The 18,222-nt window shown below is 41.8% G+C and overlaps 1 protein-coding gene across 3 annotated transcripts in view; it reads left to right on the top strand.

Moving 5' to 3' along the window:
* The window catches only part of smg1 (SMG1 nonsense mediated mRNA decay associated PI3K related kinase), a 73,553-nt gene that overhangs the window by 6,391 nt on the left and 48,940 nt on the right, over window positions 1–18,222 (top strand). For all 3 annotated transcript variants that reach the window (XM_060902292.1, XM_060902291.1, XM_060902290.1), the window contains exons 6-16: window positions 624–837; window positions 6,675–6,800; window positions 6,878–6,950; window positions 7,037–7,134; window positions 7,272–7,445; window positions 16,040–16,261; window positions 16,369–16,470; window positions 16,562–16,831; window positions 17,057–17,187; window positions 17,391–17,552; window positions 17,636–17,754. In XM_060902292.1, the coding sequence (XP_060758275.1) occupies window positions 624–837; window positions 6,675–6,800; window positions 6,878–6,950; window positions 7,037–7,134; window positions 7,272–7,445; window positions 16,040–16,261; window positions 16,369–16,470; window positions 16,562–16,831; window positions 17,057–17,187; window positions 17,391–17,552; window positions 17,636–17,754 (1,691 nt within the window). The remainder of the gene's footprint in view (window positions 1–623; window positions 838–6,674; window positions 6,801–6,877; window positions 6,951–7,036; window positions 7,135–7,271; window positions 7,446–16,039; window positions 16,262–16,368; window positions 16,471–16,561; window positions 16,832–17,056; window positions 17,188–17,390; window positions 17,553–17,635; window positions 17,755–18,222) is intronic.

Genomic DNA, 18,222 nt, shown 5'->3' with positions numbered 1-18,222 from the left:
CATAAATTTTATAGGAAACTAAATATCAGATACAAAAGAATTATTGTTAAATAAAATTTAAATTGGAGCATTAAAATTTAAAACCTCACCCTTTTTAGCGTCCATGTTCTGCTCGGTCTGTTTCAGTCCAAGGTTTGCAGAATTGTGAATATTCAAATTTATGTAAATGCACCCCTCAATCAGCTGTCTGGTTCCTACCATAAAGCCTTTTAAAGATAACTTCAAACAAATATCAGATTGTATATTTATTTATTTTAAATGAGCTAATTATTTTAAGTACTTGATTTAGGGCTGAGCGATATGACCACAATCGTGATTTTTCAGATTAGTTTCTACAACTTATTTGTAATCAGTTTGGTAATACTGGAATGTTTGCGAAAATAATGAATTTTTTTTTTTTTTTTAATTCAAGTTAGTTTTTAAATGGAACTCAGAGGGGGGGAAATGTTAATTTTAACAAAATTCTAACATCTAATCCATAATCTCAGTGTGTTTTGATGTGATTTATTGCAATATTGATTGTCATGTCGCTTGGCTCCTATTCGAGTTCAGGATTGTTTGAAATCGTCTTTGCCTATCCGGTTTTAGTTAAATTTTTTTTTTTGTACCCCGTGTCCTTACAGCAGTAAACTCCTCCATGAGCTGCGACAGGAAGCGGCCTGCTGCCTGGGTTTGCTCTGTGCTGCCCTCAGCTACGAAGCAGAGAAAATCTTTAAGTGGATGTTTGTGAAGTTCAGCAGCTGCAGTAAGGACGAGGTGAAGCTGCTCTACCTGGTGGCCGTGTACAAGGCTCTGGAGACGGCAGGGGAGAAGAAGGCGTTCTCGCCCGTCATGCAGGTACGGTGCAGCACAGAGATGCGTCGATAACCGTTACTCACTCACCAGTGTCCTGGTGATACCGAGCGACAGAAGTTTGGTCTGTTTCCTCGTGTGAACAAACAGATGACGGTGATGTTTAATGATGGGCTGTTGATGTTCAGAGAGCATGTATACAGTGTCTTCCTACAGTGCAAGTGATAAAACGTCTTAAACTTACTAACGGCATACAGGAAAAGACAAGGTGAGACAAAATGTCTCCAGATGATGCCCAGAGTATGAAAATGGCAGCTCAGTTTGTTCTTTAGTCATCGGATATCCATGAGTTGTAGACGGGTAATGATTTGGTCCGATTCACGATATTGGGTTCGTTATTTAATTTTCCCCTGATTAGTTTTGGGGAAAAAAATGAAGTGGAAAATTTTATCACCGAAAAAGGTAGCCTTTATTTTTCTATTTATCAACTTGTGTTCCTTTTGTTAAATTAAAAACCTTTTTTCTTAACCAATAGTTTATCCACATTTGGAAAGGTTGGAGTAAAATATAAATATTAACTATTCCCTTAAAAAAAAAGTGTTCTGCTTCTGTTTGCGTCTTTTTTTTTTTTTTTATCAGTCTGTAAAGTGCGCTCAGATTTTTGTTTGTACAGTCAATCACACAACAGCTCTTTCAGATTCTATGGCCGCGTGTGGGTTTTTCCTTTGTGTTCATAGCATTCGAGCCGTGTTACTTCTGTCTACAGTGAAGTCACGTGCATTACCACTTGTATGTTATTGTGCCACCTGCTGTCTAAATGCAATTACAGCTTGGGGGGGGGGGGGGGGGGGACTAATTACACAGCCTGATGAGTCATTTTTTATGATGGATTTAAATTGTCAAATTGATATCGTGCTTCATCGTTGCATTATACATCATTGTGTCTTGGTAATTGACACGAGTTCAAGACCTTAGTTACAGCTGTATAGAAGCACTTCTATGAACTTTTAGCTAATTAACTACTTTTTTTTTTTTTAAACTTAAACCAATGTTATAAACATAATATAATATCCTTAGTGCATGATCATGTGAGTGCATACACATGAAATCTAACAGCCTCTGTTTAAATCAGCAAAATAAACAGGCCTGAATGTATGGATGAGTCCAACATAAAAAATTATATAGAGTGATTCCACGCTTATGGGTACTGAAATGGGGACATGAACTTATTTTTAAAAATTCACCTAAAACCATTTCTTTTTTTACCATCAGGTCACAAAACATGTAATCTTTAATGAATGATATGTTAAAAGATAACTTTAATTTTCTGAGATGTAATAAAAACATATTTATATGCCAAAGTCAAGCCTCTGAGTTCCAAAATGATGTCTGTTACATTACTTCTGTTACGATTGTCCATCTCGCGTCTGTTACAAATTAATTACAATCTAGCTCTATACCATGTTAATCTTATTGAAAGAATGTGTATGTTTATTCTACTACACATGTTTATTAATTATATTTGCTAAAACATCACCTTCCTATGTTTCAAAAAGTAATTCTACATTGTTAAAATTGAGAATATATATGTCCACAACACTTCTGTTACGTTCTGACTTTGGCATATAAATGTTTTTATTACATCTCAGAAAATTAAAGTTATCTTTTTTTTTTTTTTTTTTTTTTTTAAAAGATATTTTTTTGGGCCTTTTGCACCTCCATTGGATAGGACAGCGCAGAGACAGGAAACGAGCGGGAGAGAGAGAGACGGGAAGGGATCGGGAAATGACCTCGGGCCGGAATCGAACCCGGGTCGCCCGCATTCACGGCATGGCGCCCTAACCACCCGAGCCACGACGCCCCCAAAGTTATCTTTTAACATATCATTCATTAAAGATTACATGTTTTGTGACCTGATGGTAAAAAAATAAATGGTTTTAGGTGAATTTTTAAAAATAAGTTCATGTCCCCATTTCAGTACCCATAAGCGTGGAATCACTCATATATATATATATATATATATATATATATATATATATATATATATATATATATATATATATATATATATATATATCACACACACACACAGAGTGGGGCAAAAAAGTATTTAGTCAGTCACCAATTGTGCAAGTTCTCCCACTTAAAAAGATGAGCGAGGCCTGTAATTTTCATCATAGGTACACTTCAACTATGAGAGACAGAATGAGGAAAAAAAATCCAGAAAATCACAGTCTGATTTTTAAAAATTTATTTGTAAATTATGGTGGAAAATAAGTATTTGGTCAATAACAAAAGCTCATCTCAATACTTTGTTATATACCCTTTGTTGGCAATGACAGAGGTCAAACGTTTTCTGTAAGTCTTCACAAGGTTTTCACACACTGTTGCTGGTATTTTGGCCCATTCCTCCATGCAGATCTCCTCTAGAGCAGTGATGTTTTGGGGCTGTCGCTGGGCAACACGGACTTTCAACTCCCTCCAAAGATTTTCTATGGGGTTGAGATCTGGAGACTGGCTAGGCCACTCCAGGACCTTGAAATGCTTCTTACGAAGCCACTCCTTCGTTGCCCGGGCAGCGTGTTTGGGATCATTGTCATGCTGAAAGACCCAGCCATGTTTCATCTTCAATGCCCTTGCTGATGGAAGGAGGTTTTCACTCAAAATCTCACGATACATGGCCCCATTCATTCTTTCCTTTACACGGATCAGTCGTCCTGGTCCCTTTGCAGAAAAACAGCCCCAAAGCATGATGTTTCCACCCCCCTTCTTTGGATGCAACTCAGCATTCTTTCTCCTCCAAACACGACAAGTTGAGTTTTTACCAAAAAGGTTCTATTTTGGTTTCATCTGACCATATGACATTCTCCCAATCCTCTTCTGGATCATCCAAATGCTCTCTAGCAAACTTCAGACGGGCCTGGACATGTACTGGCTTAAGCAGGGGGACACGTCTGGCACTGCAGGATTTGAGTCCCTGGCAGCGTAGTGTGTTACTGATGGTAGCCTTTGTTACTTTGGTCCCAGCTCTCTGCAGGTCATTCACTAGGTCCCCCCGTGTGCTTCTGGGATTTTTGCTCACCGTGCTTGTGATCATTTTGACCCCACGGGGTGAGATCTTGCGTGGAGCCCCAGATCGAGGGAGATTATCAGTGGTCTTGTATGTCTTCCATTTTCTAATAATTGCTCCCACAGTTGATTTCTTCACACCAAGCTGCTTACCTATTGCAGATTCAGTCTTCCCAGCCTGGTGCAGGTCTACAATTTTGTTTCTGGTGTCCTTTGACAGCTCTTTGGTCTTGGCCATAGTGGAGTTTGGAGTGTGACTGTTTGAGGTTGTGGACAGGTGTCTTTTATACTGATAACGAGTTCAAACAGGTGCCATTAATACAGGTAACGAGTGGAGGACAGAGGAGCCTCTTAAAGAAGTTGTTACAGGTCTGTGAGAGCCAGAAATCTTGCTTGTTTGTAGGCGACCAAATACTTATTTTACCGAGGAATTTACCAATTAATTCATTAAAAATCCTACAATGTGATTTCCTGGATTCTTTCCCCCCATTCTGTCTCTCATAGTTGAAGTGTACCTATGATGAAAATTACAGGCCTCTCTCATCTTTTTAAGTGGGAGAACTTGCACAATTGGTGGCTGACTAAATACTTTTTTGCCCCACTCTGTGTGTGTGTGTGTGTATAAAATGTATTTTGAGGCGTCATGAAAGCATCACAGTAGAAGCTGTTGAGAACAGTGGGACAGTTTTAATGTACAGTTTGACTCGCCCTCAAGTGTTCACTGATTGATTTTAATGCTGGTTCCTGATTGAGTATCCTTGAGGAGCTAAAACCGTGTATTCACACTCGGTCCGAGTTTAAAAACAACAAAAACCAAAACTGTAGCTTGATCAACAGTATGATGTGTGTGTTTAAGCTAAAAAGAACAATGATTTTAATTGAGGATGGCTTTAATGCAGTGTTTTCCCCAGAAAAAAATTAAAGCCCTAAATTCTGGCATGATAATACACAGACAATTGAGTGCCAATGGTGTGAAAGCAAGCACCAATGGCGCAACGTGAAACTGGGGGGGGGGGCATGCTCCCCCCGGAAAATTTTTTGAAAATCTATGCTCTCAGGTGCATTTTCAGGGTCTGAGAGGTTTTAGATCCATGATTATAGGATAGATTTTACCAGTGTTTCACTGATTTCTGACCTAAATAGTATTAATGTAAACACATTTGAAATTTCACCTTAAAGTTCAACATGCAAGTTAAACTGTTTTGTTATAGATTACTGAGGTCTATGATAGATTGAAAATATACAAGGATCCCTTAATTATCTCTGATCAAGTAGCGTTGTAACAAAAATGTGCCTGAAAATATGACCAGTGGTTTGCTCCGTCTTATGCAATCCAATGAAGAGAATCGATCATCATGACCTCCTGTTGATCACAAAGGGATCTGAACCTAAGACCTGCCACCTTAAAATAAGTTGCTGTATTACTATAACTGTAATGATTTAGAATGTTTCTGATGCAATTACTGTAATATATGTAGAACTAAGATGCACTGAAAAGAAAAGTAAGGCAACTGCATATTATAAAGTTTAAATTTTGGCACTTTATTAAATGGACTAGATTAAGATTAAAACATTTAAAGGAAAAGAGAACTTAATTCATACATTTAAGTTTGCAGAAAGATTATGTATTTATAAAAATATTCATGAAGGGAATTTGTTTAAGTGTCAAATGCAGCATAATTGTGAATAATAATGATGAGCGTATTTGGCAGTGTGATGTCACTGTGAGCCTTTAACAAAAGAATAATCCGGAGCCTTCTTTTGTTAAATGGATCCCAGTGACATCACACTGCCAAAAATGCTTATGATCATTATTTGAAATTATGCTATATTTGACACAGTTGGACAACTTCACTTGGTGAGAGTGTTTATAAGTACATAATCTTTCTGCAAACCCAAACTAATGAATTAAGTTTTTACTCCTTTAAAGCAGATTAATTCTCCTTGGCTTTTGCTTGGCCCGATGTTGGGGAACCCTCTCATAGTCCATCTCGCGGTCATCCATGCTGATGTGGATTAATTTGTCCAGCGAGTCTCCTAGCTTATTAAAATCAGTCGGCTTTGTCCGTCTGGTGGGGGACATCGGCAGCCAATGAGATCGCTTATAATGAATCGGAAAATTCCGGGATGTCTGACGTTTTCTTTCTATGCTTTTATTGGACGGTTTGAACACGTGATCTTGACATAGCCAACAGATTAGTTTGTTTACATCATACCACGCGGACGTTGACGGAATCAACACAAACATTGGGGGGGGAGGCCGCTTGTTTCACACAAATATCAATCAGTATGTAAATGGTCTGTTATTTGCTCTCCTGTGTATCTAGTTACTTGTGGGTAGGAAATTTAACGTATCGGTATAAATCGAAGCGTATCGGATTTTAACTAAAGCGACTAAGCGTATCAGCAGGCAGAGCAGGCATATCGGGCCCGACACGCTAAAACGCTTTGGGGAAAACCATGTAATGTGATTTTACCTGGTATTTACAGTCGCACATGTTTCTGCTAATTCCCCACTTGTAATTATTGAAGGGTCCAGGAATTTTCAGCTCTTAAAATGGTCCCACTGGTCAAAACAAGACGGAGAGCCAGTGTAATGAAGATGAGGATTAGGATTAATCATTCCACAAGTAGAATAGTGTTGTGAGACTGGTCAACAGCATCTCTGGGATCTGTACTGATGTTAAATTAAATATTAAGCCCCTTGTCTGAGTAGCAGGCTGTTTGGAACCCGACTCCGCTTGGTGTGTCGTTTGCACAGTGGTGTTCTGCTATGAGGGTTCCCCCCACCCCCCTTCTTTTCCCTGTTGCAGTTGGTGATGAGCAGTCTCCAGTCCATTCTGGAGAACCTGGACACCCCGGAGCTCCTGTGTCAGAGTGTGAAGTGCATCTTGCTGGTGGCTCGCTGCTACCCGCACATCTTCAGTACCAACTTCAGAGTAAGCAGCACTCGTTCAAACACCTCTCCATGTCTCAGCTCGGTGACTAGACTAATGATTGACTTTGTTCTCCTCAGGACACGGTGGACATCCTGGTGGGGTGGCACATCGATCACACGCAGAAACAGTCTCTCACTCTGCAGGTGTCGGGTAAGAAGTGTGTGAGAGAGAGGGAGAGAAAGGGTTTCGTGCTTTTCTTTATTAAGATGTGTATCATAAACCGTGTGTGTCGACAGGCTGGTTACAGAGTCTGGAACAGTTTTGGGTGGCAGATTTGGCCTTTTCTACCACATTGTTGGGTCAGTTTCTGGAAGACATGGAAGCATACGCAGAGGTAACGGGTTTAGTTTACGTCACTGCTTTTCAAACGTTATTTTATCTGAATTTTGTACAATATTTTTGTTGCTATGGCAATACGGGAGACATTAGCAAACAACGTTGCATCTTTCTTCCGGTTCTGCCTGTCGTCAGGATCTGAGCCACGTGGTGTCGGGAGAAGCGGTAGATGAGGATGTCCCCCCACCCGCCGTGTCTCTGCCGAAACTGGCGGCTCTGCTGCGTGTCTTCAGCACGGTGGTGCGCAGCATCGGGGAGCGCTTTAACCCCATCCGAGGCCCGCCTATCACAGAGGCATACGTCACTGATGTGAGTATCATGCGTGTACGCAGCACCTGATTTCACTGTTCCTTTTCACAATTTAAAAACCTACTTCAAAGGAAACATGACTTTGAAGTTGCTGAATGAGTGTTTACACCGTGGTATGGAAATTCAGGTTACACGCATGAGTCGGCTAATTTTTCCAGCTGTATTTGCAATTTAAAAAAAGTGCAAACAGATTAATATTGGAACAAAAGCATAACATTTTCTGACCCTTTTGTGGACAGTAAGGACTTTTTGTTAGTGCAACAACATTTTTGAGCTGTTAAAGTGCATATCCTGGACCTATTTATTTATAATATGAAAGTATGTCCCTTTACACACTCATCCAGAAGGGTAATTTTGCACAAGGTCATTTGTCTACAGCAGAAAAAAATAAAAAAATTTGTCTGGAAAAATCCCAAGGGAGTCTGGAGCCGGATTCATGACGTCACCTGCGGAAGCGCCAGCAGGCTGCGTGAGCTTGCACGGTTTCAGTGCACAGCCTGTGTAGACCAAGTTTAGCAGCGAGCGATTTTGCATTGAAATATGGAATTGTCACCTGAACGCAATGTTACTTCACCTTTGGATGAAGAATATAATGTTGCTACACCCTCCTACGATACATCTGTTAACCATTTTAATAATTACGCGATAATGTTGAAGAAATTTGCAGAAAACCACCAGGTCGTTTTCTCATAAACCAGCGCTGACGTAGGATTCAGAGGGAGGTGTCCCGCACACGACGTCTCAAAAATCAATGCCGGGAAATCCAAATGCCAGGTTTTTTCAGAGGTGGACCTATTCACCTTAAATGGCTTGATTTCAACTGAATTTTTCTGGTATTGCGCAAAATGTGACAGATATTTAACCAAAGTTGAATATAAATTAGAATTACATTGATCTTGCTCCTGAATTTACCTGTGATATGCCCTTTTAAAGCCACCATTAAAAGAGAAGCCAAGAAGAGAAATGACGTATACACCATGGGAGAAACAAGAAAGAGATTATGGAGATTATATTGGATTTATGATCAGTAATGTAGATAAATGAAGACATGAGCTTTATTTGTCTTCAGTCACTTTGTTCATGTTTGGTTGGGGATTTTTTTTTTTTTTGGGCTGGCTTCCTCACTTGCAATCTGTGCAGAGTTTCCCAAAAGCATCATGGCACAGAGATCATCGTTAAATGGTAGAGCGAGCAGCAAAGTGAACACTTTCTCTCCAAGTTAAGATGCCCTTAGCATTAAGAGGCTTTTGGGAAACCCACCACTGATTGGTCAGGACATAAAGGCAGTATTTTCCTGCAGCACTTCTTGAGGTTTCTTTTGGGATCAAAACATGGCGTGTTTTTTTTTTTTTTTTTTTTTTTTTTTTTTTTAAATTGGGAAACTAAGCATTATGCGGTATTTTCTTGTATGCTGTTTTCAAACATGTCTATTGGTTACGCATTTAAGTATAAAGAATTATTCGCTAAAGAGGGGGCGTGGCTTGGCCGCTATGGAGTAGGCTGTGTTTGACGCGAGCTCCCGTTAAGCCTCTATTTTAAGCGAAAAAAGTAAAGTGTAATCCATCTCATGCTACAGTAAACTGTTTCTAAACTCAATCGGACAGTGTAACAAATCCACGGTGACATCCAGATGGAAACGAGGTTGAATAAATTCAAGTTCACCGGACCCTCCAACACGAGGCCTAACACCTCCGGGGACCAGAGTACTGCCAAGATCCCAGCTAAAGTAACTCCGCCCTCACCTGCCTCGGGAAAGATGAACGTTGAAGGCTCGAAGTCAGAAATCCTTCTCTCTCTGAAAGCGGACATTTCAACGGTGTTGAAGTCAGAACTGAAAAATGCCCTCGCTGATGATTTTGAAATCCTCAAGAATGAGCTGAAGGCGGTGAAAACGGAGATAATAAACACCGCGGCGCTGAAGTACGAGATCGACCAGGCCAGAGTTAGCATCAAAGAGGTGGAGGGGGGCTATCAGCATGGTCGGATGAAGTGGTTACTTTACAAGAAACTGAGTGAGATGAAGACAAATTGCAGAACTGAAAGCAAAGTGTGAGGAAGGGCGGTTGAGGAGATGCAACATAAGAATCATTGGTGTACCCGAGACACCCGACTCCAGCACTACAACCGCTGTATCAAAGCTGCTAACTGAGGTGCTACAGTTGGATAAAGAGCCGCTGATCGATCGATCCCACCGGGGCCAAAGAAGCCGGGCGGAAAACCTCGAGTCATCGTTGCTAGGCTGCATTACTACCAGGATCGTGTCCAGATACTGCGACATGCTCGCACCCGGGGTCCGCTCCGTTTCAACAGGAAACCAATTACCATCTTCCCGGACTACACAGCAGCGGTGGCTAAAGCGCGGGCAGCATTTACAGAGGTGAGGAAGCTACTTTGTGACCAAGAGGGAGTCCGGTACGGGATTCTGTTTCCAGCGTGATTCTGAGTCATGTTCAGAGGCGAGGAAGGGGAGTTTACTGACCCGGACAAAGCTATGACTTGTGTCAAGAAAAATATCATCCCACCCGCGGAGGCTGGAGAATGTCCATGAGACTGAATTTCTCGACTGAATATGTATGCCTCTGTTGACCTACGGGTACGTTGAGCATGTGTACCACAGTGCCAGATGTCATCAGGTACAAATTTATAACAGTGTTTGCATTTTCTGCATACTGTTCCGCTTTCTTATTGGTAACGCTGACCAGCTTGAACTGTGTGCTCATAGGCCGACATATTATTTCATGCTCAGCTTAGTGTTACTACTAGGTTCTGATTTGATGTTCTTACTTGTATATCATAGTTAAAATTAAAGACATGCTATCTCAGTTCCTGATTACTATTATGGGTCAATCTGGTCGGCCGTAGTTGGTTATCTGTTGACATTACACTTAATGGCATGCAATGTTAATTAAGGAAGTACACCACATGATTAGCCTAATACATCCTCTCCCAAGAATCATAATCCAAGTTTACTATGCATAGCTAAAAAATGTACTACTTTTTCTTATTTTCTTTGTTTGAGGCTCGACGGGAGCCTGAGCGCTGAGCTTCATAGTTCTCCCAACCATAAGCACTTAATGTGTGGATTTATTTCTGAGGGTTGTTGTCATCACCTTGTACGTGTGGGTGATAGGGGGTGGGTAACTACTGGACCGGTGTACGAACTGAATCTACTCTACCAGACTTTTATTTTTGTTTGTGTGTTTTTGTGTCCTTGGGTTTCATATATGGTGCTCATTTCTCTGTGTACACTAGATGGCCAATATAAATAACACCAGAGGTTATGATGGTTGCCCTGCTAATTTCATAAGTTGGAATGTTAAATCACTTAATCATCCAGTGAAATTTAAAAAGCTATTCTCACACCTAAAACAGTTCAGAGTAGATATTGCATTCTTACAAGAGACCCACATATGTTCTTGTGATAGTTCTCGTTGTGTTAGGGGATGGGCTGCTCAGGTGCATCAGTCCAATTTCTGCTCAAAGGCTCGGGGTGTTGCAGTTATGATAAGTAGAGGTGTACAGTTCACGGCATCTCATGTGCAGGCTGACTCTGCAGGGCGATCTGTGATTGTGGTAGGAAAATTATATTCGCTCCCAGTTATTTTAGCGTGTGTTTATGCCCCGAACTGGGATGATCCTACATTCTTCATGAATTCCCCCCACTCACCAGATATGACTTCACATCATCTTGTACTTGGTGGTGATATGAATTGTGCACTTTCTCCTCTCTTAGATAGGAGTGTTTCTAGGAGGGCATCCCTATCAAAGTCAGCAAAATCTATTCAGCTCTTTCTGAAGACCTACGGTGTAGCGGATGTGTGGCGGTTTCGCAACCCCACCTCCAGAGCATACTCTTACTACTCCCCGGTTCACAAGACGTATTCACGTATCGATTACTTTTTCCTGGATAAAAGAATTCTGCATCACACAAAAGAATGTGACTACGGGGCTATGGTCATCTCGGATCATGGTCCCTTAATCATGAAAATGTACATTCCTGACACAGTCATCATAGCGTCCATGGCGGTTTAACCCCTTGCTTCTGTCAGAAGATGAGTTTACTAAGTTCATATCATCTGAAATCAAAATGTTTCTTGACATCAATAAAACCCCAGGGATGTCGTAATTTACTGTATGGGAGTCGCTAAAGGCATATTTAAGGGGCCAAATTATTTCATACTGTGCAAATAAAAATAGGACTAGCACTGAGCGTACTAAAAAATGAACAGATGAGATATTAGAATTACAGGCTGCATAGCCATTCCCCATCAGCAGACATACTCAAACGCTCGTCATTACAGACAGAGTTTGATCTCCTGTCCACCAGACAGGCTGAGTATCTGATTTCCAAATCAAGACATGGTGATTATGAGCTTGGGGAAAAGTCCGGCCGAGCACTCGCTCACCAGCTGCGCCAAAGAACTGCTAATCAAACCATCCCTGTAGTTAATGATGAATGTGGTATAAAATGCACTGACCATGAGAATCAGTTCCTGTTTCAAGAAACTTTACCAATTATTGTAATACTTCAGATGTGCCCACCAATCCCTCTGTCCCAGAGGACTTTTTTTAAATCCCTGAAAATGCCTTCTGTAAGTGTAGAACTCTCGGCTGAACCGGAAAGGGATTTCTCAGTTAAGGAGATGGTGTCAGCAATCGGTGCCATGCAAAGTGGCAAATCTCCTGGACCAGACGGTTTCCCAACTGAATTTTTCAAAAAGTTTTCCGACCAGTTATCTCCTCTGTTATTGTCAGTGTTTGAAGAATCCTTAGTCACCAATTCCTTGCCCCAAACTATGCGTCAAGCAGTCATCTCTTTATTGCTTAAAAAGGATAAAAATCCCTTCAATTGTAGCTCATACCACCCTGTCTCGCTGCTGAATACAGACACAAAGATTCTTGCCAAAATTTTGGTGTGTTGTCTTGAAAACATTGTCCCCTCTATTTCATCCGACCAGACAGGATTTATAAAAAAAAATCGCTATTCATTTTTTTTATATCGGGCGTTTATTTAATATCCTTTATTGCCCCACTCTGCCCGATCCTGGGAATATTGAGGTGATGCTCTCACTCGATGCTGAAAAAGCGTTTGATTGGGTGGAGTGGGACTAGCTCTTCAAGACTGTGGAAGCGTTTAATTTCGGCCCTAAATTCATCTCCTGGATTAGAATCCTATATGCACTATGGCTGCAGTTCGCACCAATAATTTATCCACCTATTTTGAGCTGAAGCGGGGTACGAGACAGGGGTGTCCTCTGCCACCACTTTTGTTTGCTGTTGCACTTGAGCCACTTGCATTAGCCCTGAGGCAGTGCTCCACCATCAAGGGGACACACTGGGCAGGTTTGGAGCATAAAGTCTCACTCTGTGCCGATAACATGTTATTTATATCGGACCCCCTCTCAAGCCTTCCTGAATTATCGACTTTACTCACAAAGTTCGGAAGATTATCTGGCTATAAAGTCAACTTTGAGAAAAGCGAACTTATGCCTATCTCTTCTGTAGATAGATCATACTTTGGGATGACCCCTCTTAAATTTAGTCCTAACAAAATAAAATATTTAGGTATTTGTGTCGCACGTAATCTCTCCGCTCTCTATAAGGCTAATTATCATCCCCTCTTAAGTAATCTTAAACAAGACCTGGAGCGTTGGGACCCTCTCCCTCTCTCCTTAGGGGGGAGGATTAATACGATTATAAGATGAACGTTCTCCCTAAGTTTTTATATTTATTTCAATGTCTCCTGATTTTTCTAACAAAATCTTTTTTCGCCAATTTAAACAGTCAGATTTCATCATTTATTTGGCATAAAAAGCAGCCCAGGATTAATAAGAATATATTACAGAGGCCTCGCACGATGGGTGGTATGGCACTTCCAAATGTTATGTATTCCCACTGGGCTGCCAATATAAGAGCTTTGCTGTATTGGTTGAGAGATGATGGCTTGGATGTTAATAGTACTGAATGGACGGGGTTGGAGAGAGCATCCATCGGGTCTTCCTCCCCAGCAGCTCTATTATGTTCCAAATTACCTTTGGAACAGCCGATCTCAGCCTTCACTGCTAATCCAGTTGTTATCCATTCAATTAAAACCTGGAACCAGTTTAGAAGGACCTTTTTAATCTTACTCATCTTTCACTTGTTACACCATTGATGATGAATCATATGTTTGTTCCGTCAGTGATGGATGAGTTTTTAATGTCTGGACAGGAAGTGGAATAGGTACACTATCTGACCTCTACATTGAAAATAAGTTTGCCTCTTTTGTACAGTTACAACAGAAATATGGTCTTCACAAATCTCACTTCTTCTACAGGTATTTGCAGCTTAGAGGTTTTGTGGCTTCCAACGCCGACTGTTTCCCACTGAGCCCTCCTGAATCTCTGCTTGAAACCATTTTAAAATGTAAAGTTGACATGAAAAAAATAATAGGCAGAATTTATACATTACTCAATACACATAACATGAACAGTCTGGATAGCCTTAGGATAAAGTGGGAATCTGACCTAGATGAAACGATTTCAGAGGAAATATGGCAAATTATTCTTCCTCTATATGCCTCAGACGCACGGTGGTTCAATTCAAGGTAGTCCACCGTCTTCGTTGGACGAAAGGGAGATTGTCTAGGATTAAGACTGATATCGACCCTACATGTGATTGGTGCAGACGGGCTCCTACCACATTACTGCACATGTTTTGGTCGTGCCCTATGCTATACAGTTTTTGGCATTCTATCTTTGAGGCATTCTCTGGAATATGTGGGAAAACTGTGCACCCATCTCTGATTTCACTATTTGGTGTGGCCCCAGTGGGTGCCTCTTTTTCTGGGAACCACCTAGGCATGATGGCCTTCTGCTCTTTGTTGGTCAGGAGACTTCATCTCATCTCATTATCTGTAGCCGCTTTATCCTGTTCTACAAGGTCGCAGGCGAGCTGGATCCTATCCCAGCTGACTACGGGCGAAAGGCGGGGTACACCCTGGACAAGTCGCCAGGTCATCACAGGGCCGGCACATAGACACAGACAACCATTCACACTCACATTCACACCTACGCTCAATTTAGAGTCACCAGTTAACCTAACCTGCATGTCTTTGGACTGTGGGGGAAACCGGAGCACCCGGAGGAAACCCACGCGGACACGGGGAGAACATGCAAACTCCGCACAGAAAGGCCCTCGCCGGCCACGGGGCTCGAACCCGGACCTTCTTGCTGTGAGGCGACAGCGCTAACCACTACACCACCGTGCCGCCGCCAGGAGACTTATCCTGTTCAAATGGAAAGATGCTTTCCCCCCAACATATGGCCAGTGGATTAGGGAGGTCATGAGTCATGTTAATTTAGAAAAAATTAGATATACTGTAAGAGGGACCACCAGGAAATTCTGTCATTTGGCAGCCATTTATTTCCTTTGTTGAAGGCACGGCAGCTGTTAACATAGCTATGTAACCCAAATGTATACTTGTGCTTTTTTTTTTTTTTTCCCCCCCCTCCTTCCACTCTCTCTGTTATGGGGGTTTTTTTTTTTGTTTTTTTTAAATTTACCTAGTTTGTGTATGTGTCAATGTATTGAAATTTGCTTGAGGTCCAGTACATGTGGGTGAGGGGCATTGGGAGGTTTGTTTGTATGGGCAGGAACTAGATTTGATTCTCATGTCTGAATTGTATTTTCTTTGTTATATTTGAAAAATAAAAAAGACCTTGATCAGAATTATTCGCTAAAGATGAAGTGAATATCGGTAAATAACAGCGATGAAGTCGAGATTAATATTCACTGAGCCTGAGGAGGATAACTTTAATATAAATACATAAATGTTATTTACCAGCTGGGAGGTCCATATCGTGAAATACCGTGACCGAGGTCTTGAAAGTACTGACCGAGGCCCTGGTGTTTCACCATACGGACCGACCTTAAGTTGGTAAATGATGTTTTTTTTTTTTTCTTTACCAAATTCTAACGGAAAACGAGAGCGCCTGAAAGGGAAAACCGAGCCGCCATTTTGAATCCTCTTTCACGGCTGTGTTATTTGTTGTGAACAAGCGAGTCGCCAGAGGTCCATAACTGGGGTCCGTATCGTAGGATACGGACCCGCTCACCAGCCAATCAGAGCGCAGGATTTGGACCGCAAAAAAAAAATGTATTTAAAAACTTTTTTTTTCAAACCTTAAAAGCAGGATGCAAATGTAATGAAAGACTTGTGCCATGCGTGCAGATTTGTCACTTATCTATGTCGAGTCACATAAAATACTTTTGTTTTGAAATTGATAAAATAAATCCCAGTTTAGTTTTAGACCAAACTTCGAAGCATCTTTAGTGCTTTTAGGAACAGCATTTTCTTTTATTTGTAATTCTTCCTCACTTATGGTGGCAAAGCGATTGGCTGCTCAAGGTGATATCAAGAAACTCGAATTATTTTTTGATAATCGGCACGCGTGATTATAGAAAATCATCTGCATATTTTGTACTAACGATATTTATTCAGATTTGGTGGCCTTGCACTGATCCTGTATCAGTATTTAAGTACACTCCAAGTTTGAAGGTTGTCATCTGTTCTTCTGTTTTGTTTTGTTTTGTTTTTTCTCTCTCTCTGTCAGGTGTTGAACCGTGTGTTGGCGTGCGTCACTATGGCTAAGCAGGTTTTTTTCTCGGAGGCCGTGCTGACAGCAGGGAACGAGTGTGTGTGTGTCCTGCTGACCAGCATGGATTCGAGCAGCCAGCTAACCGGCGCGGTCATCTCCTACGGCCTGGACCAGCTGGAGAGCTGCCAGTCGTGTAGTGCCGAGTACAGCATGGGTGTCCTGAACCTTCTCACACTGGTGACTCTTCAAACTGTTTACTTTCTAACAGCAGCCTGTTAGCATGGCTTTATGATATGAAGTCCTAGAGCTGTGTGTGTGATTTTATCAACCTTTTGTGTGTGCAGATTGTTGAGCAGATAAACACCAAGCTGCCTGCTACCTTTGTAGAAAAGCTGCTGGCTCCAAACTCCCAGCTCCTGGAGCTGCGTTTCCACAGAGAGCGAGAGGTACAGCACCGATCATCAGTGTTAATAACTGCGATGTTTATTTTCATGTCTGATTTTGTTCTGAGTTGTGGGTGGGGTTTTTGGGTGACAGGTGATGGTGGCAGCACACAGCGTGTACCAGGCGGTGCTGAGCCTGAAGAACATCCCCATCCTGGAGGCAGCGTATAAACTGGTTCTGGGGGAAATGGGCTGCGCTGTAAACAGCCTGCTGGTGCCGCTGGGGCTTCCGCCGGCGTGTCCGAACATCCAGCATACAGCGTTCAGCCAGCTGCAGCTCCGCCCCGACCGAGCGGAGTTCATCCTCATTTTCAACCTCAGCACGCTCACCACCATCGGCAACACCAAGAACTCTCTGATCGGGGTGTGTTGGTCTGTCTTACAGTTTACACCACAGTGCTGCTGAATGCTTGAGTGTGATTGGGCAGAAGGTGTTGATTAATTGTCTATAATAGCAGTTCTGACAGTAATGTAGCTGCAAGTTACAGGTTAATTGATAATCGCCGTTTGTTCGTTCTAATAGGTTATTGTTTCTATAGAAACGGCAGAGTCACAGGGACAGACCTGGATGATTGTGTGTGTGTTACAGATGTGGGCTCTCTCTCCCACCGTGTTTGCGCTCCTCAGCCAGAATTTGGTGTTGGTTCACAATGAGCTGGCTGTGCACTACCCTGCAGTCCAGTACTCTGTCCTTTACACACTCTACTCACACTGCACCAGGTACACGCACCACCATAAACGCGCACATATAATAAAATCAATCCTAGAAAAGACGCCATGTCTCTTTTATATACAGTATGTAAAAATCCAGTTCTTACCAGGATCAGATTAAATTTGAGTGCCGTTTGTGAGTCAATGAATTTGTTTTTTGTATGTTCTAAGTTTGCTTGCTCTTTCTTTCCTTTCCTTCCACTCTGAGACAGACATGACCACTTCATCTCCAGCAGCCTCAGCTCCTCCAGCCCCTCGCTCTTCGATGGGGCGGTCATCAGCACAGTTACCACGGCAACCAAGAAGCATTTCAGCACGCTTCTCAGTCTATTAGGGATGCTGCTGAGTAAGGAGCACCTAAACCCTGAGGCCAGGTATCACACCTCTCTCTCTCTCTCTGTCTGTCTGTCTGTCTGATTTTTCCTTGGCTCTAAGAGCAGTTATTTCTTGTTTTCAGGAAGTTGCTTCTCACCTGGTCACTGGAAGTCTGTCTAATGATGAAGAAATCTGAGACGTACTCCCCCCTTTTCTCATTACCCTCCTTTCACAGATTCTGTAAGGGACTTCTTGCAAACGGTGAGTGAAAATATTTGTGCAGTTCATGACTGCACAAACCCCTTCCTAACTTCAGTCCATTTTAGAAGAAAACTTATAGCTGCCTACAAATACCAACGACGTGAAAACGAAGATATTAGCTGGATCTTTATCATGTTGAGGTGTCGGGCTAGTACAGTTGAGGGAAAAACAATTTGGTGAAGTTGGTGACCAGCATTTTGGTCGTTGGTTAGGTTTAATAAGTAATTTGTTGAGGGGACAAACGGTTTCATTTCCCAGGAGCGCAAGTAATCGCTTGTTTATCTGCACATCACTCAAGCTGGGAAAAATGTCCAAAGTAAAGAGAGAATTGTGCAGATTGGCAGTGCTCAAAGTAGGATCACAACCCACAATGATTTTATATTTATTACTGCCTTATTGAATATTATATTACATTAAGATATGAACTCATCTGAGTAAATGTTTGGTTTAACCAAACCTCAATAACAA

The sequence above is a fragment of the Neoarius graeffei genome, chromosome 20 (genome assembly GCF_027579695.1).
Source record: "Neoarius graeffei isolate fNeoGra1 chromosome 20, fNeoGra1.pri, whole genome shotgun sequence".
In the NCBI taxonomy this organism is placed as follows: domain Eukaryota; kingdom Metazoa; phylum Chordata; class Actinopteri; order Siluriformes; family Ariidae; genus Neoarius; species Neoarius graeffei.
The sequence above is the reverse complement of the archived record's forward strand: the minus strand, read 5'-3'. Positions and strand labels throughout refer to the sequence as shown.